The 27769-nt window shown below is 40.0% G+C and overlaps 2 protein-coding genes across 5 annotated transcripts in view; both read left to right on the top strand.

Annotated features, from left to right (window-relative positions):
• Positions 1-1734: 1734 nt before the first annotated feature.
• il12rb1 (interleukin 12 receptor subunit beta 1) lies at positions 1735-19222 on the top strand. Its single transcript, XM_004574389.4, has 15 exons — positions 1735-1916; positions 2515-2638; positions 7066-7217; positions 7345-7487; positions 7574-7613; positions 7866-7985; positions 8979-9055; positions 9567-9774; positions 9857-10003; positions 10159-10257; positions 12512-12667; positions 12818-12973; positions 13402-13471; positions 13682-13757; positions 17130-19222. The coding sequence occupies exons 1-15, from the start codon at positions 1844-1846 to the stop codon at positions 17448-17450; spliced, it is 1962 nt and encodes a 653-aa protein (XP_004574446.3). The 5' UTR covers positions 1735-1843; the 3' UTR covers positions 17451-19222.
• A 1671-nt stretch (positions 19223-20893) lies between these two features.
• klhl26 (kelch-like family member 26) overlaps positions 20894-27769 on the top strand; it is a 69625-nt gene continuing 62749 nt past the window's right edge. Inside the window, exons 1-4 of one of the 4 annotated variants that reach the window (XR_191880.4) lie at positions 20895-21195; positions 23288-23470; positions 23985-25634; positions 27163-27409. Coding sequence is in view for 2 of the 4 variants with exons in the window: in XM_004574387.5 (XP_004574444.1) it covers positions 21146-21195; positions 23288-23470; positions 23985-25566 (1815 nt within the window). In the remaining 2 variants the exon portion in view is untranslated. Of the gene's footprint in view, positions 21196-23287; positions 23471-23984; positions 27410-27769 lie in introns of those variants that run through there. The other 3 variants (XR_013093263.1, XM_004574387.5, XM_004574388.6) reach the window with 3 other exon arrangements.

Below are 27769 nucleotides of genomic sequence, written 5' to 3'. Positions count from 1 at the left end.
GGCCCGGACACCCATCCAGAAATTTTTTAACCTGGGACAGTCCCAAAAGACACGAAAATGATTAGCAACAGTCGAGCCGCATTGTCTCCAGAATGCATATGAGCACTTTTATATCTCTCCTGATTTGGTGTCTTGAAGTGTCTAATAATGTTCTTCCAGCCATGTTCCCTCCAGCTCATGGAACTGGATGTGGATCAAATATTTTTCCACTCCCCCACAGAAATATCAAGCCCTGATTCCCTTTCCCATTTATCTTTAATGTATAAAGTGTTATCCTCGCTGGCACTAGAGAGAGCTTTGTATAGGTCGGAAATAGATTTAGTAGGGGTCATGGTTGTAGCATTCTTCAGGATGGGGGGAAAAATGCGACTCAGCATCTGTAAAGTCGGACAATTTGCACTCACGATCAATATATGATCTCAGCTGTAGGTATCTGTGAAAGGCATATTGCGTCAGGTTGTGTTTGTCTCTCAAAGCTGAGCACAATGTTTCTATAAGTAAGATTATCAGATTGTCAGATTATCTTTGTCTAATATTAACATTTCTTTGATGATCTGAAACATGGAAGCGTGACAAGAAGGGGGCAAATTATTTCCACGGTGCTGTACGTGTGACCGTGAATCACCATTTCAAAATGAAAGTGAACTCGTTATGAAACTGGGTAAATGGGAAACAGTTAAAGTAATGAGGATATAAGATGGGGAGGAGTTGTGTGAAAATAAAACAATTATGCAGGACAACACAAGCTTAATGTACGTTATTATATACCATACATATGAGAGAGTGTATTACTATAGAGTCTTACTGCTGAAATGGTTAAAATTTGTCCAGATTGGAATCATATAATCTGGAATTTCCAGATTATTTCTCACAGGAAAAAATGCAGGACCCTGCAACCCACAGAGCTTCTCTTTATATCACTCAGTATGTCATCGTCTTCACCAATCTTTAATATTATTATTAAATCTTTATTTATAGACATATTTCTAATCCTTGGACTTTACCGTATGATATTTTTAATTTGAGTGGAAATCTGTTGCTTTGCTGACTGTAAATGAAACGATTCAGCTTCTTATACTGTTACAGTATAGGTGCAACTACACGATTCACAAAGTGAAACTTTACATTTTAATTTTATTATTAACGCACATACATGTGCAGTTAAGGTGATGGTGTCACACGCTCCTTTCAAAGGAAATCTTTCAGTCTTTATCAAATTTATTTTGCTTTTTCAAATAAAATAGATGCACCGTTTACACCTGTGCAAAAGCCTGCACTATTTTTAGGAAACAGACAGGAAGTTGTTTGTCTGGAGCTTGTTTTTAAAGATTCAAAAGTCTCACACACACACAAACACAGACACACAGCAGGGAGGTTAGATAGCGTTAGATATAAGGAGGTTTTAATGACTGCACACTTCTACACGTCGACGTGGGTTTAGACCTCACACGTAAAATTCAGAAAGGTTCCCTCTCACCTGATTCAAGACACTGAATGTAGGTGTGGTGAATCAGTTGCTCTAGTTTCTAGACTTTCCACTAGTTTTTCTTTGATGTGCAGTCTGGAGACAGCAGAAAACGGTGGCAGGAAAATAAAAAATGTAAAAATCAACAAATGATTTCAGTGAGTCATACAGTATACAGTATTTTGTGTATGACTGCCATTGTGACGAGCACAACCTTCCCCCACCCCTGACGCTTGTGGTTTTGTTGCTCTTCATATGAAGTGAAACAAGCCGAGACATTCTGTGACATTTCGGAGAAATACAAGTGAAGGCAGGTTATCTACATGGACTCTCGCAAACTGTAGAACGATCACCTTTCTAGACTTTCCACGATACCTCATGGAACTTTTTAAGAACAGGAGCTCACTACATGGATACGTTATGTTTATGTTCCTCACGACTCTCAGCAAAGGTAGATACAACTATGAAAACCTTTCTTCTTTGATGACCTTAAAAAGTTTACCTTCATTTAAGTGGCTTTGTGCTTTGGATTTGAGATTAACTTCATTCTGATTATATCAAATCACCTTCAAGAATGCTAATTACATGCATGAAAGTGATAGCACAATTTAGTAAAAACATCAGCCACAAAATTTTGGTTATCTTATCAGCAGTGTGTGGTTTCCACACTTTGCAGTTCACATCCGCAGTGTGCAGCGTTTCTGAAGTGTTGGCTTTTAGGTTTAAAATGTATTTGACCAATTAACTCATTCAAATAGAATGTAAGTGTGAATTTTGCACTTGTAAAGGTGAGGTAAAGTGACAAATAATGATTTAGACGTTAGATGTAGGACAACAAAACAGTGAGAAGAGTGAAAGAAAGTGTTCACTTACAGGTGTATTTCAAAAAAAATGTAAATAGTACAAGAAAATTCCAGCTTGAAATGGGACATTTGAAGCTGTTTTCTCTAAAGTGATGTGTGGGGTAACGTGGCAAAGATAACCCAGACAAATCAAAGGTCCACCCGATGACATCAGTTTACATCATTTTCAAATATGTTTCTTCTTAGGTTTTGCATGCGAGGCTCCCTCGAGTCCTCAGTGCTTCAGACGAAAAGCTGAAGCTACTGTTTACACGTGCGAGTGGAGCATGAACACGACTCAAAGCGACATGACGTTTGAGCTTTACTTTAAGTGAGTATTGCTCAGTTTCAGCTCTTTGTTACTGATGTGTCCATAAAGATGTTCAGTCTGTGAAAAATACTTGATTCTACACATAAACTGTAAACCTTTGTGTGACATTCTTTTAAAAATGGGCCCATGAAGCCCAGTTGCCACAATCTTGTATATTTCTGACATTTGCTTTCTGGACATCCAGCTTCTTACAGTGAACAACTGGTTGGGTCGTTTGATGTTTCATAGTGAAAGCCAGGGGATAGGTGGGATCTTGATACCACTCTGCAACACCTGCGACTGTGCTGCAAGCCAGAGGTGTTATGTTAGAATGTGAGAAACCGTGAGGGTTTCAGCCAGCCCAGAAATCGTGAGATTTTCACGTGACACTGGAACAAAATGAATTTATGATCTGAGAGGCTGTACTCCTTCAAACAGTTTAGGTCAGCTATGTAGGGCAGCTTTCATAACATGTAATCAAAATAAAGCAAATGAGGTCATGTCAGTGCTATGTCCTCTTTGTTTTTCATTTTTTTATTTCCACAACAGCGAAGCCCAGAGAAAACAATTTAAGGTCACAGATTCAGCTTCTATTTTATGATGAGCGCATTTTAAATATAGTAAACTTATTCTGTCATTTTAAGTCTGACAGCCTGTGTTTACACACTGTTAGCTGGTGTTTTCATGACTGCAAACATTAGAAACACCTGTATTCAGTTTTTACATTTTACTTTATGTCAAGAGATTTATTCTAAAAGACACGTCTTCAGCTGAGAGTCAGAGAGTAGAAAGACACACGCTGCAGTTTTTACTTGCAAGGGTGGTCACAGAGTGCTCACACCAGAGTGGGGGCCCTGTGATGTGCGCTCTGTTCTTGCACTTGTCTTTATTTATATACAAAAATAATACAACAGTGAATACGTCTGCTCATAGACAGAGGAAAGTATGTGCGTATGCAAGTGTATGTGTGTGTGATTCTGAAGGATGCGGCCCCTCTTCTTGTTAGGGAGCGCAGATAAAAGTGTCCAGCTCTCCAGTGAAATTGCTTGTTCAGCTATTATCGCTGTGGGAAAGAATTTATAAAGCAAAACAAGTCTTGTAGTCGACAACAGTCTAAGTCATAAAAAGGTCATCATGCAGTATTCTATCACATGTAAACTTATATCATTAAAAGCTTATACTGACTACTTAAGTACAATTTTCCATTGACACTTTATTAGTGACTTAAATACTTGCAGTGCATTGCTTGGCTTCTGTGCATCATGCGCAAACTGCAACAGCAACAATGAAAAACAGTTACCCTGGGAGACTCATGCCTTCACTCTTGCAACCAAAAAAACAAAGAGGTGTGCACTGCTGGCAGCTGAGACGTTTAACGTTAGTAGCACAGTTTGCGCTCCCATTTGCATTCACCTCAGAACAAGCAAGTGTGCGGATGTGAGAGGAATAGAAGTATTATGCAACTTTTATTTTACGCCTCAGATTAGAAAAAAAATGCACAAAAGCACTTTTGCAACATAGGAAATTTTGTGTGTCTGCATTGTTCTGTCATCATGAGTGAAACTGCACTGCCAAACTACATATTGATAGATCTTCAAGAACAGTTACTTCTACTAAAATGGAAGGAGAGCCTACATGACCGATTAAGTCTTTTCATGATCAGAGTTATGAAAAAGAGAAAAACCTGATGAATAGCTTTGAAACTGGAAGAATACCAGATTTCAGGATTAGCATAGAGAGGGGATACTGTCATGTGAAAGAGAAGGTTTTCACAGTCCTGTTAAATACCAAATACTTTCTGCTTCCATTGGAAATAAGAGGGTAGCTAGTACCCTATAATAAATGCCCTCGATTAACTGATCATTAGCATGTGCGAGCACCTCTGCAAAATCCAACATTTCAGCATTTTGGTGATCTAGTGGTATTGATACACACTAGTCTTTTAGGCGTGAACGTCCCAACAAATTCCCTCCAAGGTCAGTCCATGCAGTGCTTTGAGAAACTGCACACAAGTTGTCCCGCGTTAGAAATGTATGCAGGTGTCGCTTGTTTGGAAGGGTCACCAGGGTGACCAGGTCACCAGGTGAGCTAAATTATCGTTTGTTCTGAAACTAGAAGTTAAAATGTGTGAAGATGATTGCAAGTGAGGCATTTACTTATGGAAGCTTATAACTTATAATGTGTACCACCTGTTTAAAGCTGTCCATGACCCTAAAAATCCCCCACAGAGACTGTCGAGACCTAGTCAACTGTTTAAGAACAAAATAACGCATTAATGAGCACAGCAACAAAAAATGTCTGATGATCAGAGATACTTTACACAGTAATGAACACACAATATTTAGCCACGTACTAAACACTCTTTCATTTTGAACAGACCAGGTCATTGTTGTGGCTCTTCGGAAGGGTTTAGCGTACCAGGTTCAGCAAAGCTTAGGCTTTCAAAGCTGCAACAAACCACAAGACTTCTGTGACCATGTTCTTTGGACAGACCACACCAAAGTAGAGTTGTTTGGTCATAATGTGCCACCTGAAAACCAAACGAGCTGTAGAGCCCAGTGCAGGACTGATGATGACTTGCACTTGTTTTGCAGCCATAGGGCCTGGACACCTGGCAATTGACCACAAACTCCTCGGTTTACCAAAGTATCCTAGAGTCAAGTGCAGTGTTGGTCAAGTTATGTGAAAATAGTAATTAGTTACCAATTACTGATTACTTCTCCAAGAAAGTAATCCTATTACTTCACTGATTACTTATTTTTAAAAGTAATTAGTTACTTTATTACTTAATTACTTTTAAACAACATGATACACAACCTGAATACACAATAAAGCAATAGACACTTAAGCCCAATTCTATTTTTTCTGCATAATCCATCATATAAAATTGAATCAAATGAAAAAGTCTCTTTTTAGAACTCGTTTTATTAGTTTTAATCTTTTAACTTTATGCACACTGAATCAAGCAAAAATTAAATTATATGCAACAGTCTTTGACTTGAATAAATTCTTTAACATTTAAACCTATTTTCTGCATATTCCATCATATAAAATAAAATCATTTTTTGTGTTTACAAGTAAAGATGCAAGTAAAACACAGCAAAAATTAAATAAAATCAAAAAGTCATGGGCACTGAGTCATGTCACTCCTAAATCTATTTTCACCTGTTTTAGCAGGAGTGGGGCCGGTGGACATTTGGTGCTGCAGCAGTCGTGTCAGTGGAGGGATCCGGTTTTCTGACAAAACATCTTACTTTGGCAAACTGTCCTACCGTACATAGTATATGCACATTTCTGCTGTCACACAATAATTCCAGCAAAAATTTAAGTATGTAGGACGGTTTGCCACATAAATTAACTACCAATCAGAGTATGCTTCTAGCTCATATTCATAAAGGCGAGACGGTTTGGCACTTAATTTCACCCCTCCAAGTATACTTGTAGCTCATACTCACAAAGATAAGACGGCTTGCCACTTAATTTTGTATTGTGCGCATGCGCAGCACACGCACAGAAACAACCAGTAGGATGGTTTTTGAGGTAGGATGGATTCCCAGAATACCGGGGGTTTCTCTGGGAATTTCACATTCCAATGACAGCGTGCTAGGTGCTTGTTCAGATTTGAAGTTAGGGTTTTTATGCTGCATGGGAAGGAGGTTTCTTCCCATGCAGAGTGTACAGCAGACGCTAATGTTTTTGTCACTTTTTACAGAATCAAACTCAAAGTCACGTCATACTTCCAAGTTTTAAACGGCGCATGGTCGTTCTCTCTCGCGCACTCCATATTATCCATTGTTAATCTACCACAGATGTCGCACACTCGTACGTCAGTGTCATGAGACACTCTCACAAACAAAATCACATTTTAGTAATGCAGTGTGCTTACAGGAAAGTAACAGTAATCGAATTAATTTTTTGCAATAGTAATCCCTTACTTACTTGTTTCTTGAAAAAAGTAATCAGATTACAGTAACACATTACTTGTAACTGCCCATCTCTGGTCAAATGTGAGGCCATCTGTCTGACAGCTAAAGCCTGGCTGAACTGTGTCATGCGACAGGACAATGATCTCAAGCACAGCAGCAGATCTCCAACAGAATGACTGAAGGGAGTTAAGGGTTTTCAATGACCCAGTCAATGACCTAACCTCAGGGACCTTAAGAGAGCTGCGCATAAACATGCCTGCAAACCTCAATGAACTGACTATTAAAGTCATATTTACCTGAGAGATACAAGTGATACAGGTGTCAATCATATCATTTAAGTTCAAGCAAGAATGTAAAGAGGTGTACTTTCTAAAATAAGAAGCTATGAAAACAGACAATGGAAAACAAACGAGTGAAACTGGACGAGAAAGGGTTAATGTACTCACGAGTTTAATGCTGAGTTTAAGTGTTTCTTTCTCCGCTGCTCCCGGGGCAGTAATGCTTTTATGTTTTTCTATGTAGTGAGACAAAATTTGGGAACATTAAGGAAACTTTCCATAATGTTGTTGAGGAACAACTCATTCAGTCGCGCAGCGTTATGATTTGGGTGGAAGCTCACATAGGAAACTCCACATGCAAATCACCAAAGACGTCTGTCATACTCCAGGACATAGGTAATGGACACCCTTTTTTTAATTACACGATTATCCATTTTGATTCACCAAACTGACACAGCCCACATTTTAATCTTGCTTTGCAGTTGAAATGTGTATCAAGCAAAGTTTCGCTTTCATTCAACAGTAAAATATGAAGCACCACAAAATATTTCAGCATCCTGGTTGAAAAACAACCTCAGCTTGAGCTGGATAGCTACAGAGAAGTATCCAGCTGTAGCAGAAGTTTGGTTCAGACGAGACGAGCACCCCACAGAACCGTGGGGAAAAGTGAGTCAGTGTTTTGTCACCAGATGTAAATTTTTGGCCTTTTTTAAACAAATCATTATTTAACCTAATTTCATTTGCTGTTACAGAGAATAATAAGTACCACCATTAACAACAATAAAGATCAGCGTGAGTACAAATATGTCTTATAGGAGTTAAAATGTCTGAAGATTGCAAGTGAGGCATTTGTTTACCTTTGTAACACCTGTTAGTGTGTGTGTGAAGCCCTCCTAGACCCTAAAAATCCCCCACAGAGACAGTCATCTGTTTAAGGACAAAGTAATGCATTTATGAGCACAGCGACAAGTATTTCTGGACAACATTTAGCCAAGTGAAACTTAGTTGAATGAGCTAAACTCTCTTTTTCTTCAATCTGAACAGACCAGGTCTTTGTTGTAAACCTTCGGAAGAGTTCAGCGTACCAGGTTCAGATCAGACACCGATCCACTATGGTCAAGAAACCACTGTGGAGTGCCTGGTCTCAGGTTGTGGTTCCTGCAGGTGAGCTAGTGTTATATACACAACCGAAGTGATGATTTTAAAAGAAAATGTGAATCTCAATGTGAATGAAATGCATATTTACACTACAATTTAATGATGCTGCACAGGATGCAATTGAAATGTTTGCCTTTTATCGCATGGAGAAAAAAAAACTACATCCTCTTTCAAATTGATGGTTTCAGGATATAAAAATAATCATTCTGACCTTAACAGGTCTAAAAAAACAAAAGTTGGTAAATGTAATCTCAGATCAACAGCCAGTGTTTGCCACAGTCTTCCCAGTGAACGTCCCAGAAATCGTCAAAAAACATAGCCCTCAGTCAGCATATTAAATGTTAAAGTCCCTGACAGTACAAGTAGAAAAAGACTAGACAAGTATGGCTTTTTTTGAAGTGCTACCAGGAGTAATAATAATAATAATAATAATAATAGATTGGATTTATATAGCGCTTTTCAAGGCACCCAAAGCACTTTACAATGCCACTATTCATTCACTCTCACATTCATACACTGGTGGAGGCAGCTACAGTAAGCATCTTCTACAGGTTCAAAAAAAACAGGGCAGCACAACTTGGGTTTTGAAAGTTGCATCAAGTTGCGTCACAAACCACAAGACTTCTGGAGTACCAGAAGTACAGACAGCATGGCACAGATGTTTGCCTCTAATGCACAGCAACACATATGGTGAAAACCAAAAACAACACATCAACTGTTGAGCACGGCGGTGGGAGGGCGATGATTTGGGCTTGTTCAGAAACCACAGGGCCTTGCCGTCTTGCACTCATTGAGTCAACCATAAACTTCCGTGTATACCAACGTACTGTAGTCAGGAATGTGAGGCCATCTGTCTCATAGCTTTCTTTTTTAAAATTGTGTCATAAAACAGAGCAATGATGCCAAGTAACTTCTGCCCTGTTCAGTCCACTCTAGCATTCTTCTTATAGGATGGTAAATTCATGCATCTCAAAAAAGTCTTTTTTGTTTTCATTACAGAACTTGTACATGAGCCTAATGTTACCATGACAATAACACATTTCAATGGCACTCGAAAGGTGACACTAACGTGGATGGTAAGTCAACTCACGATAAATGGTCTGTATTTATATAGCGCTTTACTAGTCCCTATGGACCCCAAAGCGCTTTACACGCCCAGTCATTCACCCATTCACACACATGTGATGGCAAGCTACATTGTAACCACCCTGGGGTGCACTGACAGAGGCGAGGCTGCCGGACACTGGCACCACCAGTAGGCAACGGGTGAAGTGTCTCGCCTAAGGACACAATGACCAAAGCTGTCCAAGCCGGGGCTCGAACCGGCAACCTTCCGATTACAAGGCGAACTCCCAACTCTTGAGCCACGATCGCCCCAAAAAGAGCAGGAGCGGTGGATGGAACTGAATTTGTGAAAATACTTGGCTGTAAACGGCACTTCATCCATCAGTTTCTACCACTTTTTTTTTTACATTTTCATTTTCATCCACTACTCCCTGGACAGTGTTGAAACAGTTGAATACAGTATTTTCTTGTCTAGTCGGTCAAGCTGCATTTGTCTCAACAAAGCGCCATCTTGTTCTTCAGCCAATGCCAGTAGGAGCAGCAGTGAGAAATGTGACATCGAATTCTTCGCAGTGTATTTGCACCAAGACCGTATATCACAACGACCATACTATTTACACATTTGTGTCGTACTCGGCTGCCAACATCTCTGTTATTGCCAAAAATGATGTGAGCGTGTCTCCTCCGGCAATCCTGCAAGTACCAGCTGAACCTGCATCAGATTTAGAAGGTAGGCGTGTAAAATGCATAGATATCAATATTGTGTATATTTATGTTCAAGTAGACCACAAAGCTGAATTTCTCTCTGGCAGCTTGCAACAAAACTTTGGCAGATAAAGAAATAAACAGGAGAACTTGTCTTGAGTGGTACGAGCTTCAAGATGCAAGTCCAGTGCCAAAAAATGTGATAACCTTAACAGGAAAGATGGGTAAAAAGAAGAAAAAAGAAGTAAGAAAGAGTAAGTTGTCTATTAAGTATGTTTAAGTTTGTTCCCTTTGTTCATGAAACGATTAAGATTTTACTCTCATTCATCTATGTTTATGCCACCTTGTTTTCAAAATGATGGCATTAAAAACACCGTAGACCAAAGCAGCCTTTGTGTTTCTGTTACAGACCTGAAGGACTACATCCGTTACCTCTACTTTGAACACAGATGTCAACATGGGAGACCACAGACAGTTAAAATGTGCTTCTTTTATCAAAAAGAAGGTGGTAAGTGCTTTCATGAAAGCATACATGTGCAAGGTTTCTACAGACTTTCCCTACCAGCTAGGAGGACTGCAACAAGTCAACCACATTAAAGAGCACATGCATGCACGTATAGATTAACTAAAGGGGAGAGCGAGGCCGGCTGGCACATTTTTTACTGTGTGATATTTCTCTGTCATGTGGTGAGATAAAATGGTCAAACCAATACTGACAAAAAGATAAACATCTCAGAAAGAAAAAAATATTCAAAGATGACTGCTGAAAGGGGGATTCATGAATAAAATTACTCAGTCACGGCAGGATTTGTGAAAAACACAGCTTGTTTTCAGCTACACATGTCCGACCTTAAACATCAGTGAACAGCAAAAATATTGCAATATTTTTCCATTCATTCATCCATCAGTTTATTTTTTTAGCCAGTTGAGGGTTGTTAGGGCTGGGCGCAGGGTACACCCTACTCAGGTCGCCAGTATATCGCTGGACCAAGAAACAGACAATCAGTTTGCACCGATTACACACTAGTTAACCTAACGCACGCCTAAGTACCCACACAGTGTGAGCATGCAAACGGCACACAGAAAGCCCCCAGGTGGCCGTTAGATGGGCACGACTTGTAAGAATGATAAAACGTTTTCATTAAATGAATACGCCCGTCATTCTCCAGCTCAAAATGACCTCTTCAGGCGTCGGTGATTTATTCAAACACAACATTAATACCACAATTAAATCCTATTTTTTTTTTTCAATCTTAACGCTATTTGCTATTTAATCTCAGTATTTAATATGAAATAATGAAGTCATGCATCAAATGCAGCATGAATAAATATTGTGCTGCAGTAGATTCAGTCTTCTTTGAAGACAGACTGCAAACTAAAAGATTACCCACAAACCTCAGGATAGGCAGGGAGATTACCCCGCTCACTTTACTGAGATAATCTGCAAACTTTTGGAGACTGAGAGTCAATGACTATGTAAAAATATCTCAACTCCGTAATGTGTTTGACAGTGACATGAATGTTTTTAATTATTCTGGTTGATGCAGTGAAAGACTCAATGGCTGCTCTTCTCTATCAGCCTGTCAAGGCAGCTGCACCTTCAGCTGCAATGCCAACAAACCATGCATATAGCATTTCGTCAGAGATGCCCCAGATAGTGAGGCTTTCTAAGATCTCACGTTTGTAGAGAATTCAGGTGTTGTTTGGGCTGTAAACTCTTTCAAGGTGCAGTACTCAAAAACAGAGGGGAAGATACATTTTTATTCACACTAGGGATTAAAGAAGAACAGAGACACGTAGTTCAAAAGCAAAGGAAATCACCCATCATCGCCAGGAATTATCACTAATAATAATACATTTTCTATATCGCTGTGGGTAGAAAAGGTATTTAGAGGGAGGGGGCTTTTGATTGTTTTGTGTTCACATTGCAAAATTGAAAAGTTGGACTCTTCTCAAATTTTGCAACCTTCAGCAAGCTCTCAGCTCCTAGCCATCATAATTACGGCAGCAGATACAGACCTTGGTCAGTTTGAACAACAACATCACTTAAGTATTGAATTGACTGATTTAATTAAGCAAATAGGTAAAAGCCTTTCAGTAGAATAATTACTGCAATGATTAATATGTTTTAGCTAGCAAAGGTAAACTATCGTGATGACTGTGATCAGATATCACTTTAAATCATAAACAATCAACAGTAGAACAAAAGGCTAAGATTAGCAGTGAAAGTAAGAACATTAACACACAGTGTAAATGGGGTAAAGGGAGGTGTACTAAACAGCTGTGCAATCTTAAGAAAACCACTTATTAGTGAGACAGTGCTTTAGTTTGCAGCAGAAAGATTGAAGTAAAGGTCATGTGGTCTGATGGGCGATTAGGTAATAAAATGTAATGATGCACCAACCTGTGGGGCCAGTGTTGTGATCTGTGGGTGTTTCAGTTGGTCTGGACTAGGTTCTGCTACTTTAAGTACCGTAGTGCCCTTTACCTGCTCAAGTACATATTAATTGTGAGTTGTGGGCCAGTTAGCATGCGTAAAATTTAGTTCCCAAGATTTGCTAAAGTGAGAAGCTAACATGCTAATTACGATATATTACTGAATCCAAGTTTAGACCAGTTCTCTAGGCAGTTAACATTAAGCTGAACAAAAAAAACGACGTGCACCACACACTCATCGAGTGCAAATCAAAATCACTGAGCACAATACATTTTGTTTCCTTCTGCAAAAGGATTATTATTTTAATTCTTTTTTTAAATTTTAGTACCACTGAAGGAACCTCAGGAGGTCGCCACATTTGACGAAACAGACATTTCTGCTGACCTGTCCTGGAAAGCGATTCCTCTTGCGTACCAACAAGGCTTCCTGACACATTACCGCCTGTGCTGGGTAAAAATCAGTTCACAGGATGAGCCCGAAGGTGTGAAAATCACTTCTTTGAACTCTAACTGCTTCTAAGTTCTGCAAAAGGAAACACTAACTGACATTGAGAAACATAAATTTCCAAACTGTAATAACGAAATTGTTTGTCTTTTTTTTCCCTGCTTTTTTTTGGGGGGGGGGCTGTTAGCGTGCGACAACATACCAGCTTCAGAGACTAGATACCACCTGGAAAACTTGAAAGCTGGAAGCAAATATAACATCACCCTAGCTGGGGTGACACAAGTGGGAGAAGGGCCTGAAGCCACAGCAATCATCAACACCAAGCCAGGAAAACCAATGAATGGTATCAGAGCAAACTCTCACGTTAAAATAATTTGTTTTTAGTAAAGCTAATATATGTTAGCAAGGTTTTTTCCTTAGGAACTCTAACCAGCTTTGATTTGCATAAATATTTTATGGTACAAACTTACCATATGTAATGATTGCTGTGAGATTTTAGCTTCATTTATCAAATACGTTTCAATATATAGTTTTTGAAAAATTGTCATTGCTACCTTCAAGATATTCACGCTCCACGCTTGAACATGAATATCTTAAGAAGTAATAAAGTGAAACAGTTTTTCACAGAGCTGTGGTATAAAGTTGAGTTCAAACTTTATATTTCAAAGAATGAACTCATTATATTAGTTCAAACCTTGGAGCTAATTTTTTTGTAAAACTCAGATATGGTCTAGCAGAATTACTAATTTTCTTCTCTCCTCCCCGTATTAGTGTGGTTGAGTTTCGGCTTGCTGTTTGTCTTCTTTTTATTCTCAACAACGTGCACCGTTGTCTTGAAGAAGTAAGTAAACTTTTTTTCCCATTTTAAAAACAAACCTGCAGACTACAATATGCATACAGTATGTTTGTTTAGTACTTGTGAAAGACAAGTGAAACATGGTCAGCAGCCACTGTCAATGTAACTTCTGATCATCAGACGTGTCTCTTAATTGTCTAAGAAAGTAAAAGTTTCTCATGAAGTTCTTGTTTATCTGTTTTTTTTCATCTTTAGGATCAAAGTCAAGATTTTTCCTCCTGTGCCAAAGCCTGTTATTACAGATTTCATCCCCCATCAATCAAAGACTCAGGTAAAAGGCCATTGCTTGGATTTGCAGCTGTTAAGGATTTGATGTTCGTTCCCAGTGTGGTTATTTAGGTAGTTATAGTCAAAGAAATTTGGGGGTTTAAACAGTTTTGCTAATTGGTTGGTGTTTTGGTGGTTCTGTGGATTGGAGGTGGAGAGCTTGGCTTTTTTGATCCCTGATTACTGAAATATCATCCTCTCAGGGATATTTGAGTGTGTGTGAGAGTTTGTCCTGCAATCTTAATGAGAAGGCATTCAACTGCGCACTTTGAGGTTCGTCGGAGTATGGAGTATCAGTCCCTGTATAATCACTGTGAGAGGTCGGTCTGCATCTCCAGATGTCACTGATTCTGTTTATGGGGAGGTTAAGGGTGTTTGTTTTGGTGGTCTCGGGATATCTTCTCTGCTCTTTGCAGATGATGTGGTTTGTTATGGTTTAATCAGGTATGTCCTCTCACTCACACTGGGATTGTTTGAGGCTGAGTGTGAAGCAACTGGGATGAGAATTCACAGTGACACTCCTTGGCTAAGCCGCTGCAGCTGGAAAAGGGTCCACTCTGGGTTAGGAATGAGTTTCTGCCACAAGGGGAGAAATTTAAGTATCTTGTGGTATTGTTCATGAGGGGAGAGGGGACACTGGTAGATAGATTTCTGCAGCGTCTGCAGTGAACTGAATGCTGTGACAGTCTGCTGCAGTGAAGAAAATGGATGAATGGTTTCCAAATTTACACACTTGTGAAGGTCCACTTGATGCAGATATCATCATCAGATGGTGAGCATGAGACTCTGTCCATGTAGACATTAAAATACAGTGCAGGGGCCCTTCGGTCAAGTGGAGTTGTAAAAGTATAATAGTACTGAACTCATGGTGAGCCTTGTGCAGGACTTACAGTCCTACAGTGTGTCCATCATGCACAGGACTTTGGCTACACAGTGAAAGACCAAAGTAACCAAAGCAGGCATGCTTGCATGCAACCCTCAAAAGCCAAAAGCGTGTAGCCCAACTACATGTAGGTGCAATGCAAACTAGCTTAAAGCTGGGCTTGAACAGGAAAGAAATTTTGATTTCACAACAAGCATGGAAAAAAATTAGAAATTTAAAAAGATAAGAAGAAGATGAGAAGAAGGATATGGACTGATTTTTATATAGTGCTTTTCTACTCTCCCGCAGCACTCGAAGCACTGGAGAGCTTTCATTGTTTTCAGTACTCGGCAAAGAAATATATCAGTTAATACTTCTGTGCTCTTCATGGGAGAGGCGAAGCAAATGTAACAGCAAAAGCACAAAGACAAGCACACTTACCCCCCACTGCACAGCACATGTAGACGGGTGTCTGTAAAGCTCTGTGCAACACCAATGCACAAAAATGTTCCATGCATTATGGTTGATGTGTTGGTCCATTTTATACTCACGTTTATGGGACACTTTGCATGCTGTAGTCTCCAAAACGATGGTTCCCGCTTCAGTTTTGTAATAGAAACAGAAGAAGTGAAAACAGGATGCAACTTTCCAAGTTTTTCTGCAGAACGTGTCATTATTTTTAGTTTTTACTGCAGTTTCAACTCTTTTCCTTCTCAGATTCTCAAATTTATGCATGATAAAAACCAAAATGACACCAAAGCACACAGTGTAGCATTTGGAGTTTAATTTTTTCCCACGTGCTTCCATTAACAACGGTGTTACCAGTTAGCATAGACTGGTAACTGGTGTTACCAGTTAGCATAGACTGTCTGTTAGTCTGGGGGCTTTCACTCCATGGGACCATCATTCACTGACTTCTATTTTTCATTGTTTTCTTTTTTCTTTACTGTTTGGTTGGACTTTCTGTCAGAAAGCCCTGAGGCAGATTTCTCTCAAGTGCAACAAGTTCCTCTTCTGTTTTCTCAGTTACCAGCATGACTAGTCCAAACCACCCCAGGTACTGTGAAGGCAGCTGTTCTCATTTACATGACCACAGCAGGTTTTGACCTGCTTAAAAAGCTATTGTTGTTTTCTCTTGTGAGGCCAGGCTGAACCTTTCATGTTTCTGAAGTCTGCTCCAAATTGTTGCTCGATGCATCCAGTTTGCTTTAATTAGCCTTTAACCTCCTAGGACCCGGCATCCACATATGTGGACATCACATTTTGGGTTATTTAGACCAAAAGTCTCAAGGGCCTGATATCCGCTTATGAGGACATCATACTGCTACTGTTCTATTGAAATTTTAAACGAATATCCTCATATGTGGCTCTCATTTTTCTTAGAAACAAAAAATAGGTAAAAAAAAATAAATCTGGTAATTCTTTGTTTTTACATTCATCAGGTCCCAATCACCCCAAATATCAAAGAGAAATTAAAAATGCATGCCGTGGAAGAGTCTGGGTCTTAGGAGGTTAATATTGATCACAGTGTTCTCAGGCCAAGAAAATCATTGCACATACATTGGAAAGGCAAGCACCTGTATATATAATTTACTGAAGTTTAAACAAAGAACAAGCAAAGAGGTCCAGGAAACTGCAGACCTGACTGTGATGAGATATTATGCTCTCAAGATCTAGACTATAAAATCGATTCCCCACTGACCTTTGTAACTGCTAAATGGAATAAGTTTGAAATCATAGGGACGGAGGCCATTCTTGAATAAAAGGCATGAGACAGTCCATGTGGAGTTTGGTAAACTGCATGTAAAGTTCTCAAAACGCATGAGAAAAAAGATAATCTAGGTCAAAAACATAACTATGAGGGCAGAACTCAAAGCACTATGTCTGGGAAACAGTAACAAGAAGTAAAACTGCAAATGATGGAAAGTTGAATGTCTGTGGTTGCTAAGTGGGCATTGCTGAAATGACTGGATGCTTTGGCCAAATATTTTTCCAGCAAATACTCTGACCGATCTATTGAAAGCCAATGTGGCAGAACCACAGACTTTTCATTTGACCAAAAAGCAGAACTGTCGACTGCGTGCAAGAGAAGTATGCAGCCACAGTACCATGACCAGTGATGGGTGGACCACTGTTTTGACCATTGTCAATTTTTTTTTGCCGAATGTGACATGTGCCCTATTGAAAAAGACAAAACATAAGCAACTGAGACAAAAATGAGCTCAACTCATTGCGTCAGTGAAAACAGTACACAAAGGGTGTGTATGTATAAAACCTGTACGTACCTTTCAACACTGATGGTCCTTTTATCAGATGTGCACACTGGTCCCCCTCCTTTTTTAGGACACCGCTTCGATGTTTTCCAAAAAGAGTTTCAAATTTTAATTTGTCTGACCACAGAATATTTTCAATGAGCTTTAACCCACATTTTCATATCTACAACTGATAAAACCTTTTATCCCATGTAATTACAAATACTTACTAAATCTGTTCTCTGATAATGTGATAAAACAGGAAATCCTAGAGAAGAAAGAGGAGGTGCACGATGAGCTGACGCTGCTCAAACTTTATCCAGAGGGAAAGTCTGTCTCAGAGGAAGCAGAAGATGTCCGCGTTCTCAGGGACGAGTGGGACGATGGGACTGATGAGGACGTAGACCACGACAGGAGTACCTTGGAAGAATGCAGCGACGACTGTTCGAGCCCCGGCTCTACAGATGAGGAGCAGAGGAATTCCAAAGGAGAAATTACGGACCTTGAGCAAGTGGACAATGAGCTTGCCATGCTGATATACAAGAACGGCTTGGTGTTTGACATGAAGACAGAATTACCTTAAATGGATTTAACTAAAGACTTTTCAGCATCACAGCACAAAAGAACCTAAGCACTTGCTGACCGAATGAAGGATCTTAGCAATAATATATTAATCAGCAAAAGTATTTTGCTGTTTTTTTTTATTTGACATTAACGGACTATCTTGTTTGTTCATTGACATACAGTAGGGGAAATGATTATTTGATCCACTGTGAATGTTTAAGTTTGCTTACTTTGCAAAGACATTTTTATGGTACTTTCATTTTGTATGCAACTGAGTGAAATAGGTATTTAATCATAACTTAGTACTTAGTGAAGAAACCCTTGTTGGGAAGCACAGCGCTAAAACTTTTCTTAGGTTTAGACACATCCCAGGAAAGGTTTTGGCCCACTCCTCTTTATGGACACTCTCTAAATGCTTTAGGTCTTTTTGCTGCCTCTTGGCACAGACGCCTCAGCTCCTTCCACTCAGGTCTGGAGACCGGCTAGGACACTTCCTGACCTTAATATGCTCCTTCTTTAGCCACTTCTCTGGCAGTATGTTTTGGGTCGGTGCCATGCTGGAAGACCCATCCATGACCAATCTTCAGTGTTTTGTCAGAGGGAAGGAGGTCCTCATCCAAGATTTTATGGTATATGGCCCTGCCCATTGGTCCCTTAATGACCTGAAGCCGTCCTGCACCCTTAGCAGAAAAACAGCACCAAAGCATAATGTTTCAGCCTCCGTGCTTCACTGTCGGGATGGTGATATTTGAGTCATACTCAGCATTTCTCTTTAGTTTCATGTGAGCACTGCACTTTCTGCCAGGCCTCCTCTGAATCATTTAGATGTTCACAGATATTAACTTTAAAACAGGCATGTACATGTGCCTTCTTAAGAAGGGGGAACTTGCAGGCATTGTAAGATTTCAATCCATTGTGGTGTAGTGCATTGATGGTTAACAAGCTCTTCCTGTGTAGTTTTGGGCCAATTCGTCACCTTTCTCCTGATCATCCTCACCCCACGAGACAACCTCTTGCACGGATCCAGATCAAGGGTGATTGATGGTCATTTTATATTTTATTTCCTCGATTTCCCACACTTGTCTCTGACGTCCTCTGAAGGCTCTTTGGGTGTGGTTTATACACATAGTGAGTTGAGATCAGGAGTATCTGTACTTGATTGATTTACTGTCATTGAATCAATTAATCAATCCATGGGAGTCAGAATTCCGGCTAGGTTATAGGGTATCTGTAGAATGCACTCCACACACACTGGTTATGCTCACAAGTTTATTTAGGGTTTTATGCAACAACCCACAGTCTGGTCAGCACTGGTCTCAGCTTTTCCAACCCTCCTCTCTGGTCTTCCACCTCACTAAAAAGGGAAAAAGACTGTCATCAGTCCAAAAGCCACCAGCTGTGCTCTCACCTGCCTCCCCAGCACCGCCCCGTTGAGCTCACTGCACCACTCCTCCCCTGCAGCTAAGCCAGGGACCACACCTCCGTCACAGTATCAAATACTTACTTCACTCAATGACGTACAAATGAATTTATAACGTTCATGTAATGTGTTTTTTTTTCACCTTTCTACACTAAAATGAAACTTCCATAGAAATGAGAGACTTTAATTATTTTCTTTGTAAGGGACGACATGTGCAAATTCAGCAAGGGATCAAATAATTAGTGCCCCCCACTGTAAGGAGGCCAGTACATGAAAGAAGGAGGGTTAAACATTCTCATACTTTATCACTTTACAGTGTCAATAAATGTTTGTTTGTTTTTATTTGTGGAATAAAGAAATCTTTGTTAATACTTGTTTGACGTTTTCAAACTTTCTAAAAAGCAAATTTGCCTCAGTGGTTTTAGTTCATTGCCGTTATCTTGAGGCAACAACGTGAAACTGTCAGACACAAGCTACCAAAGGATAATTCAGTCAGTTGCAATTTGCTTTAAGTGCTGACTTTAATTATCCATCATACACTTGCTGTGAAAGAAAGCAGATTTGTATTATTATTATTCAAAGCAAAAGTTAATTCACTTTTTGCAGTATGTTTTTGCAATGACAAGAAAATAAAACAAAAACAACTCATGTTGGCCAGTGTAATGTAACAGGAAAGACAGAGAAGCTGTGTTTATGATCGCTGAGCAGTACAAATGTGAGCCTGTTGAGAGGTAATGGTATGATAGGAAGTGGTCGCAAAAAAGAAAACCCAGTGACCTTAAAAAAGGCAGCTCATCAAAAACCACATTACTCATTACTAAAGAGACTTCTGTGGCATTCAGATCGAAAGTTACATTGTTCAGAGTAGAGCGTGTCCTGTTTAATTCTCAAAAAGTGATGACAACCTACTTGCGTTTCCCACCCTGCTGCAATTTGCATTCCCAGAACTGGAAGAAGAAAGGATTTTCCTACTTCAGATTTTAAGAATAAAAGAAGCAAGATGATCACTCTGTTCTGTTGTGTGTTCATTTCTTACCACAGAGATTAAAATCGTCTGGTCAGAGCAGAAGATTTTAATCTCTGTGGTAAGAAAAAAAGCCATCTGATAAGCAATGCCTGTGGTTAAAATACTATCACAGGATACCATAGTGTATGTATAAATAAAGTACAGTCATGCTCATAGTTTAACTGAAGTTTCAGTTTTTATCAACACAACTATTCTTACATTTGATGTTGCAGGTTCAGTCAGTTTTTGCTTTGGTGACGTCAGGCATCCAATACCTCTGCACTTGTTCTTGTGCACACAAGCATTCACTCCTCTGCTTTCACACACATATGGACTTGAGTGACATGCCATTGTTAGTCTATAGGGTTTAATATGATGTTAGCCCAACCTTTGCAGATATAACTCTGATGACTGCATGAGCAAAGATGTTCTGAGCCTGGTTACGCTGGATGTTTCTTCCTGTTGAAAGGGAGTTTTTCTTTCCCACTGCTGCCTTGCTTTCTGAAAGTTCAGGTTTTCTCTGTATTATTGTAGGGTCTTTACCTTATCATATAAAGTGCCTTGTGGTGTGATTTGGCGCTATATAAATAAAAATGACTTGAATTAGTTTCATATGGTCTTAGACAAGTTACAGTCTTTTGCTTTGACATCATTTTAATGAGCTAGACTTTTTCACTGGAAAGCCTCATTCATTTCAACTCAACAATGTCAAACCACATTCTCTGCATATTAGCACAGTCTGTGTGCAGAACTGGTCTCTCTGCATTCCAGTCCTATCACATTTACTGCACAGAAAAATCTGATAAAGGAGGCCCCAGCTCATATACTATTGTATTGTTTACATACAGGCTTTGCAATTGATACTTTTTTTTAATATTCGCAACATTTTACACATATAGACTTAACTGGCAACCAAGAAGTGCTACTTTAATACAGGCCTACCGTATGAATAGAATGACAGACATATTTTATGGATATTTACTGTTACAATCTAGTTTTGTCTCCTATAGGATCAATGCTTCACACGGGACATCTCAACTGAAACACCTGTGCACGTGACTGTGGCGTCCTCTAGTGGTCGGCACAAAGGAAGGAGGTACAGCAAGCAGCCGGTAGGTGAGGTCACCACCGTGTTCGGCACAGGACTACAGACAGGCAGCTGTTTACCATCCATCCTGGAACAATCGACTTTATTCAGACTTGTGAAGCCATGACCGGGCCAGTCGTGCCATTGGCATCCTGTTAACTCTGCTGAAAATGCCCTATGCGTGTTGCTATGTGCTAGAAGATGGCGGAGTCAGATGGTGGGGAATTTGCTCCAAAAGATACGCAGAACAGGTGGGTGAGGGCGTGGGGAGTCCACGGTGTTGTCTTGGGTGTCCGGTGTTTCCCTGATGGGAGTTCCCACGGCTCCGGGACTCGAGCTCGATCCGAGTCCGTCAGAACGGTTCGAAGCGCCGCGGCGTAAATCAAGGAAACACCGAGGCGGTGTCCGGGCCTCCAGGCACCAAGACTACCTGCTCCTTTTTATCGATACAGCAAAGAAAAAAGAAGTTCAGAATGGAGGCTAGACAACAGTAACACAACCTGCTATATTTTAACAGTTTTATTAATAATTTTCATGATAGACTAATAAATAGGTCACAACTTTGAAGCGATGCTAGTTTGCTTTAAATGTCACCACAAAACTGCGAGCACATCCGTGGAAAGTCTGTTTCTGTTTTGTTATGGCTCAAATATCTTCTTCAAAATCAGATTAGGCATGTTTTTAAAAATTCTGATATTTAAAAAAACAAAACAAAAACATAATGCAGACCGTAAGCATTTCGTTTATTTTAATGAGGAGGTTTCCCCACTGGAGACATGCAGGTGCACTTAATTACGTCAACGTGATAACCGTAGGACACGCCATCATTAAGTATTAAGAGTAACACTGCCAAAGCTAAATGGAACACGTTTGCATTTTTTATTATTTTACGCGGGCAAACAACCACGTTAGTCCAGATATATAAAAGAAGACTCTCCGTTTTCTTCCCTTCACCTGTTTTGTGTGCGCGCATGTGCGCAGTTTCCACTTTGTTTTCCTTTTATTTTGACATGCACAGACAGAGATGAATATTATTTGCTCAGCAGATACCCAGGTACTCGAGCTTTTCTACAAACAAATAGGAAATTTGTCAGGAATTAATTTTCCCATGCACATACACAGGATCAGTCATACAACTACTGCAGGGATCCTCGCACTGTTTTAAGCTGTTTATTCCAGACCTGCACTTTTTTGCCGTTTTATTTTTTTACCAGTACCAACCAGCAGCGTTTGCATTCTCTAAATTATTTTGTTGGCTCTTGTGAGATGAGCTAATACAACCTCCAAAGCAAGAAAATGTCTATTTGGGCTACATTGTATTTGTTAGCTTTTGACAAAATAAAGGTGAGAGTCAGAGGAAAATCTTTTTGATCGTATCAGCATCACTTGATATTCGAGATCAATACTGGGGTATGAAAATTGCAAGACTGGTTATTTTTATACACACAGTTCTCAGTTCTCAATTACTTTTTTAGGATTGAACAGATTTTATTTACACCAGGGTGATTATAATTTCTCCTATTAGGGCAAGAAAACTGATTTCTGAACAAAACACTGATGTTGGAAGAGAAGGCCTGGATCATTGTGTCCACTCTAATGGAGGGGTGGGGTTGTTGAGCTGGTTGTCAGGTTGAACCTCATCACTTGTCTTTGACTCAATTTTAATTTTTTGACTTAATATAGGATAATTGTTGGATTTGAAAAACTCCTATCGTTCCCATTTAGCCCCATTTGGTCATTTTTAACCTTCTTGCTGTGCTTGGATGCCATTTTTGAATCTTGTTAAATGAAGCATATCAGGGGGGAAAAGTGCAAGCAAAAACGTATGTAAGCTTGTCGCTCGTCTGAGGTTATATATGTACTTTGAATAAATGTGTTTGCAGTGATGTCAGGGAGAACTTCCTTTTCCTTGAGTGCTGACAAAGTGATGCTTTTTCATGTACCTATGATGGTGTGTCCACCAGATATACTTACTTGCTCTCAGTAAGCCACTGTAATTGTGGCAGATAGATTTCAGTTTTTTATGTCTAGCAGTAAAGTGCACAGCACTATCTCTTCCCCTCACCATGACTCCAGTGTACAGACACATTCTCGCTAATGCAAAGACACCGAACAGAATGCATTTCTCCCTGGCCGACTCTAGCAGATTAGATTAAATTTTCATCACAGCAATGCTTTCACCAGACGCAACTTATTGATCTCTTGGACTATGCAGCATGTTTGAAAAGGCGGTAATAGCTTTTAGTAACTGAAAAATTAAGCTGAGTACAGAAACTAAGATCAGGGGAGATGTGAAAAAAGGAACAATCACTTGAGTGACTTGAGGCCTTTTTCTCTTTACAGTATGGCAAACAAGAATAGCACCCTTCGCTGTACTTTCTCAGCCCCGAGCCACAGTTCCACCCTCCTTCAGGGCTTGTCTGTGTTACGGGCTCAGGGCCAGCTACTTGACGTCGTGCTGGCCATCAACGAGGAGCGCTTCCAGGTCCATAAAGCAGTGCTGGCCGCCTGTAGTGATTACTTCAGGTTAGTCTAAGGCATGAGACTTCACACTGCCCAATTTGCATTCATAACTGGAAGCTTTTAGCTGGAATGGAGGGAAAAAAAACAGTTACATCCATTTAAAGTTAAATACACATCTCGGTAATGTAAAAATACATTCTCAGTCTCCTGTATGTCAGTGAATTCATATTTGCCAAATGATATAACGATATCGTATATTAGAGAAGCAGAAATTGAGAAAGTTTTAAAACATATTAAAACATTTTAATATTTAGATAATTGTACAATAACATAAAAATGCAGGAAAAGGTAAGCTTACTGCTTTGCACACTAGTTTTTGGTTCATCTGCACCAGACCTGAAACAATGAACAACTCAAGAAAAAAAGGGCCTTTTTTAATTTATTTATTCATTTTATTTTACGTAGAGCAATGACTCTGACTCCATTGCCATTCAACAGTAAAGTAAATGTATGCAGTTTTGAATTCCAAGGGACCGTAAAATATCACGTAGTTTACTTACACGTCCTTGTGTTTCAGAGCTATGTTCACGGGAGGCATGAGGGAGTCGAACCAAGATACCATTGAGCTGAAGGGTTTGTCTGCCCGTGGGCTGAAACACATCATCGACTTTGCCTACAGTGCAGAAGTCACTTTAGACTTGGACTGCATTCAGGATGTCCTCGGAGCTGCTGTCTTCCTCCAAATGGTTCCTGTCGTGGAGCTCTGCGAGGAGTTCCTCAAGTCAGCGATGAGCGTTGAGACCTGCCTGCACATCGGCCAGATGGCCACCACGTTCAGCTTGTCCTCCTTGAAGGAGTCGGTGGATGCCTTCACCTTTTGCCACTTCCTCCAGATTGCAGAGGAGGATGATTTCCTGCACATTCCCATGGAGCGCCTCACCTTCTTCCTTCAAAGCAACAAACTGAAGAACTGCAGTGAGATCGACCTCTTCCACGCCGCCATCAGGTGGCTCCAGTACGACGAGTCTCGCCGGGCTCAAGCCAGCAGCGTCCTCTGCCACGTGCGGTTCCCCCTCATGCGCTCTTCAGAGTTGGTGGACAGCATTCAGAGAGTGGACATCATGGTGGAGGATGTTCAGTGTCGCCAGTATCTCCTCGAGGCCTTCAATTACCAGATCCTTCCCTTCCGACAGCATGAAATGCAGTCCTCACGGACACTCATTCGCTCTGACGTCATGTCACTCATCACCTTTGGTGGGACGCCCTACACCGACAACGATCGCACAGTCACCACAAAGGTGTACTATCTTCCAGATGTCGCATCCCGTCAGTTCAAAGAGCTTACGGAGATGGAGACGGGGTGCAGCCATGCTTGTGTTGCCGTACTAGACAACTTTGTCTACGTCGTCGGCGGACAGCACTTACAGTATCGTAGTGGCGAGGGGGCGGTGGACAGCTGTTTCCGCTACGATCCACATCTGAACCAATGGCTGCGCATTCCACTCATGCAGGAGGCTCGTATCCAGTTTCAGCTAAATGTGCTGAATGGACTGCTGTACGCCACTGGAGGGCGCAATCGATCTGGCAGCCTGTCATCTGTAGAGTGTTACTGCCCAAAGAAGAATGAGTGGTCATATGTGGAACCATTAAAACGCCGGATTTGGGGTCATGCGGGGACTTCCTGTCAAGAGAAGCTGTATATCTCAGGAGGATACGGCGTCTCATTGGATGACAAGAAAACTCTTCACTGCTACGATCCGGCGACAGACCAATGGGACTTCAGAGCTCCCATGAATGAACCCAGAGTGCTGCACACCATGATCAGCACCAGGGATCGGGTATACGCCCTGGGCGGCCGCATGGACCATGTTGACCGTTGTTTTGATGTGCTAGCAGTCGAGTATTACATCCCAGAGAACGACCAGTGGACCACAGCCAGTCCTATGAGGGCCGGCCAGTCTGAAGCGGGCTGCTGCCTTCTAGACGGGAAGATTTACATCGTCGGAGGTTACAACTGGCACCTGAACAATGTCACAAGTATCGTTCAGGTGTACAACACAGAGACAGATGAGTGGGAGAGGGATTTGCATTTTCCAGAATCCTTTGCTGGGATTGCTTGCACACCAATTATACTTCCACAAAATATCACACAGCGCTAAGCAGAAGACCTACGACTGTGAAGATTTATTCCATGTGCTCTTTCTGCCGACTGTTGAGTCAACACAAGGTGTGATCGTTTTGTGTGCGTGAGTGTGTGTGCGTGTTTATATGTTCATATGAAGAAATTGACCTAAAAAGCCACAGTACTGTTATTTGGGTATTACTCTGTAGCTTCAGAGGGTTCGTTCATATTTATTCCACATGAAGGGTCTTTATTTTGAGTTATTCTGAATTTATGAACTAAAGTTATAAATTACACTTGTAGTTGTCTGAGATGTGTTTAATACATAAACTGAAAAGGATTTTTTTTTTTCAAACATTTGTACCATTTGGAAAATAGAAGAGCGGATACTTTAACGAAGCGTAAACGGTAATAGTAGCACTAACTACCCCAAGTTTTATTGATCAAGGGCTTCAGTTACACACAGCACAAATGTCTCTAGACATAATTATCATTTAGAGTATGCTACAATTTTTCCAGTGACAACATTTAAACTCAACCTTTATAATGTTGGACAGCTTGATTGTACATTGGTTTTTTATTTAATTTATTTTTTTGTGCTATGTTGTAATTATTTAACAACCGTTAGTGTTTTAAAGTCTATTTACTAATCAGCAAACCTCGTATCAATGATGGCACACAAACGAGTATTGTATGTGTTTAAACTGTGAATTTTTATTAGTTATTCCACGTTAGTCTTTTTTTCCCTCCTTTTCAAACTACTACTGCCCTCATTTGTTTCAGTTCTTGCTAATGACTCAGACAACATAACAAACCAGTATGGACCTCTTATGGCAGCTACATCAATACTTAATGTGTGTGCATGTGTGTCTGTTGACACTGTTGCTGCTCTCTTTATGTAAAGCCGCTTGCTTACCATAAAAGGTTTGTCCTTAAACAACAGTGATATTTAAATTTTCTGACTGTAATTGTCTGTTAAAATGTGACAAGCAACATTTTTGCACAAATCCTCAAAGTACAATTTATACAGAAAACATGCTCATGTTATTCACGTCCTATTCTTACTAGTTTTGCACTTTATATCTACAAATGCATATTATGAAGGCTGTTGTAGGTTTAAAAAATGGATGTTGAATTGGTGAATGAGGATTATTTTTAGTGTTAAAGTCAGAAATGCACAAGAATCAACTCTAAAAAAATCTTATTTGTCAAGGAACTACTTCACTTTGCATTTGTAGCAGGGTGAACGAGCATCTGTCAGTCTGTTCCCGATCCAGTTATCACCTCATTCGCACACGTGTTCTTCTAAATAACCATGGCTAGATGTCATTGTCACTGTAGGCTAAAATCATGTATCAAGTATTAAGGTTATTATTTAATTGAGACTTATGCTGCAGGCAGATGGTCCAAGGTTCATCGAGCCATGCAAAGTGAAGTGTTATGGTTCCTTACCCCTTTTTCCTGAGGGTTTTCTTGCTTGTATATATCCAATTTTAACCTCAGTAAATTCCTCAGTCTTTCTAAGATTTCTCAGCAAATGTGTGAGTGTATAATCTCAGATTATACCAGGTTTTTTTGTGTGTGTGTGCAAAGAGACAAACTTCCTGTTTTTGTTTTGTTTTGTTTTTTCCAGGAACTGGCCGTGTGATGGTGAGAAGCCTCCTCATTTTTTTTCTTTTCTTTTTAAATTTTTATTATTTTTTTTAAACTATCAACTGTCTGCCTTAGTGTGTCTTTGTCTTGTTCTTACCTGTACCAGTAACAGCACATTACATCATTAAAGTGCAATATACAGGAAATTGCTGTAGTCAAAGGGGAATGTACACGTGTAGCTTTATGTGCATTCTTTATTAAAGGTGAATCATGCTTTAAAAAAGGAACTATTGTTGTTTTTTTGTTTGTTTATTATTATTTTGTACACTCCCACATACAGGAACATTAATGTTTCAGCCAATATACTTCAGTTTTTTCTGTTGTGGGTGTGCAAAGTATTAATGAATTCATAAAGAAAAGTCAGTTTGTTTGTTTTGTTTTTTTTCCCCCCCAACTAGTCCACTATTTCTTTATTTCTCATGCTAGTGGTGTTGCAAACCCAGGGATCTTCTGAGAAGTGCTATTGCCAACAAGATTGGCAGCTTTCCAAATAATCAGCCAGGCTGATTAAATTATTTAAAATTAATATTTAAGGTTCCATAACAGCAAATAGTTTTCTGACTTTAATTAATGTGTTGGTTAGCTGT

This window comes from Maylandia zebra, linkage group LG15, assembly GCF_041146795.1.
Source record: "Maylandia zebra isolate NMK-2024a linkage group LG15, Mzebra_GT3a, whole genome shotgun sequence".
In the NCBI taxonomy this organism is placed as follows: Eukaryota; Metazoa; Chordata; class Actinopteri; order Cichliformes; family Cichlidae; genus Maylandia; species Maylandia zebra.
This window is presented reverse-complemented; position numbering and strand designations above follow the sequence as displayed.

Coding starts and splice junctions, on each gene's coding strand:
- il12rb1 (XM_004574389.4), top strand. CDS start 1,844: ATGGAACTTTTTAAGAACAGGAGCTCACTACATGGATACGTTATGTTT. Junction 1,917..2,514: donor CCTCACGACTCTCAGCAAAG/GTAGATACAACT, acceptor GTTTCTTCTTAG/GTTTTGCATGCGAGGCTCCC. Junction 7,488..7,573: donor CCACAGAACCGTGGGGAAAA/GTGAGTCAGTGT, acceptor TTGCTGTTACAG/AGAATAATAAGTACCACCAT.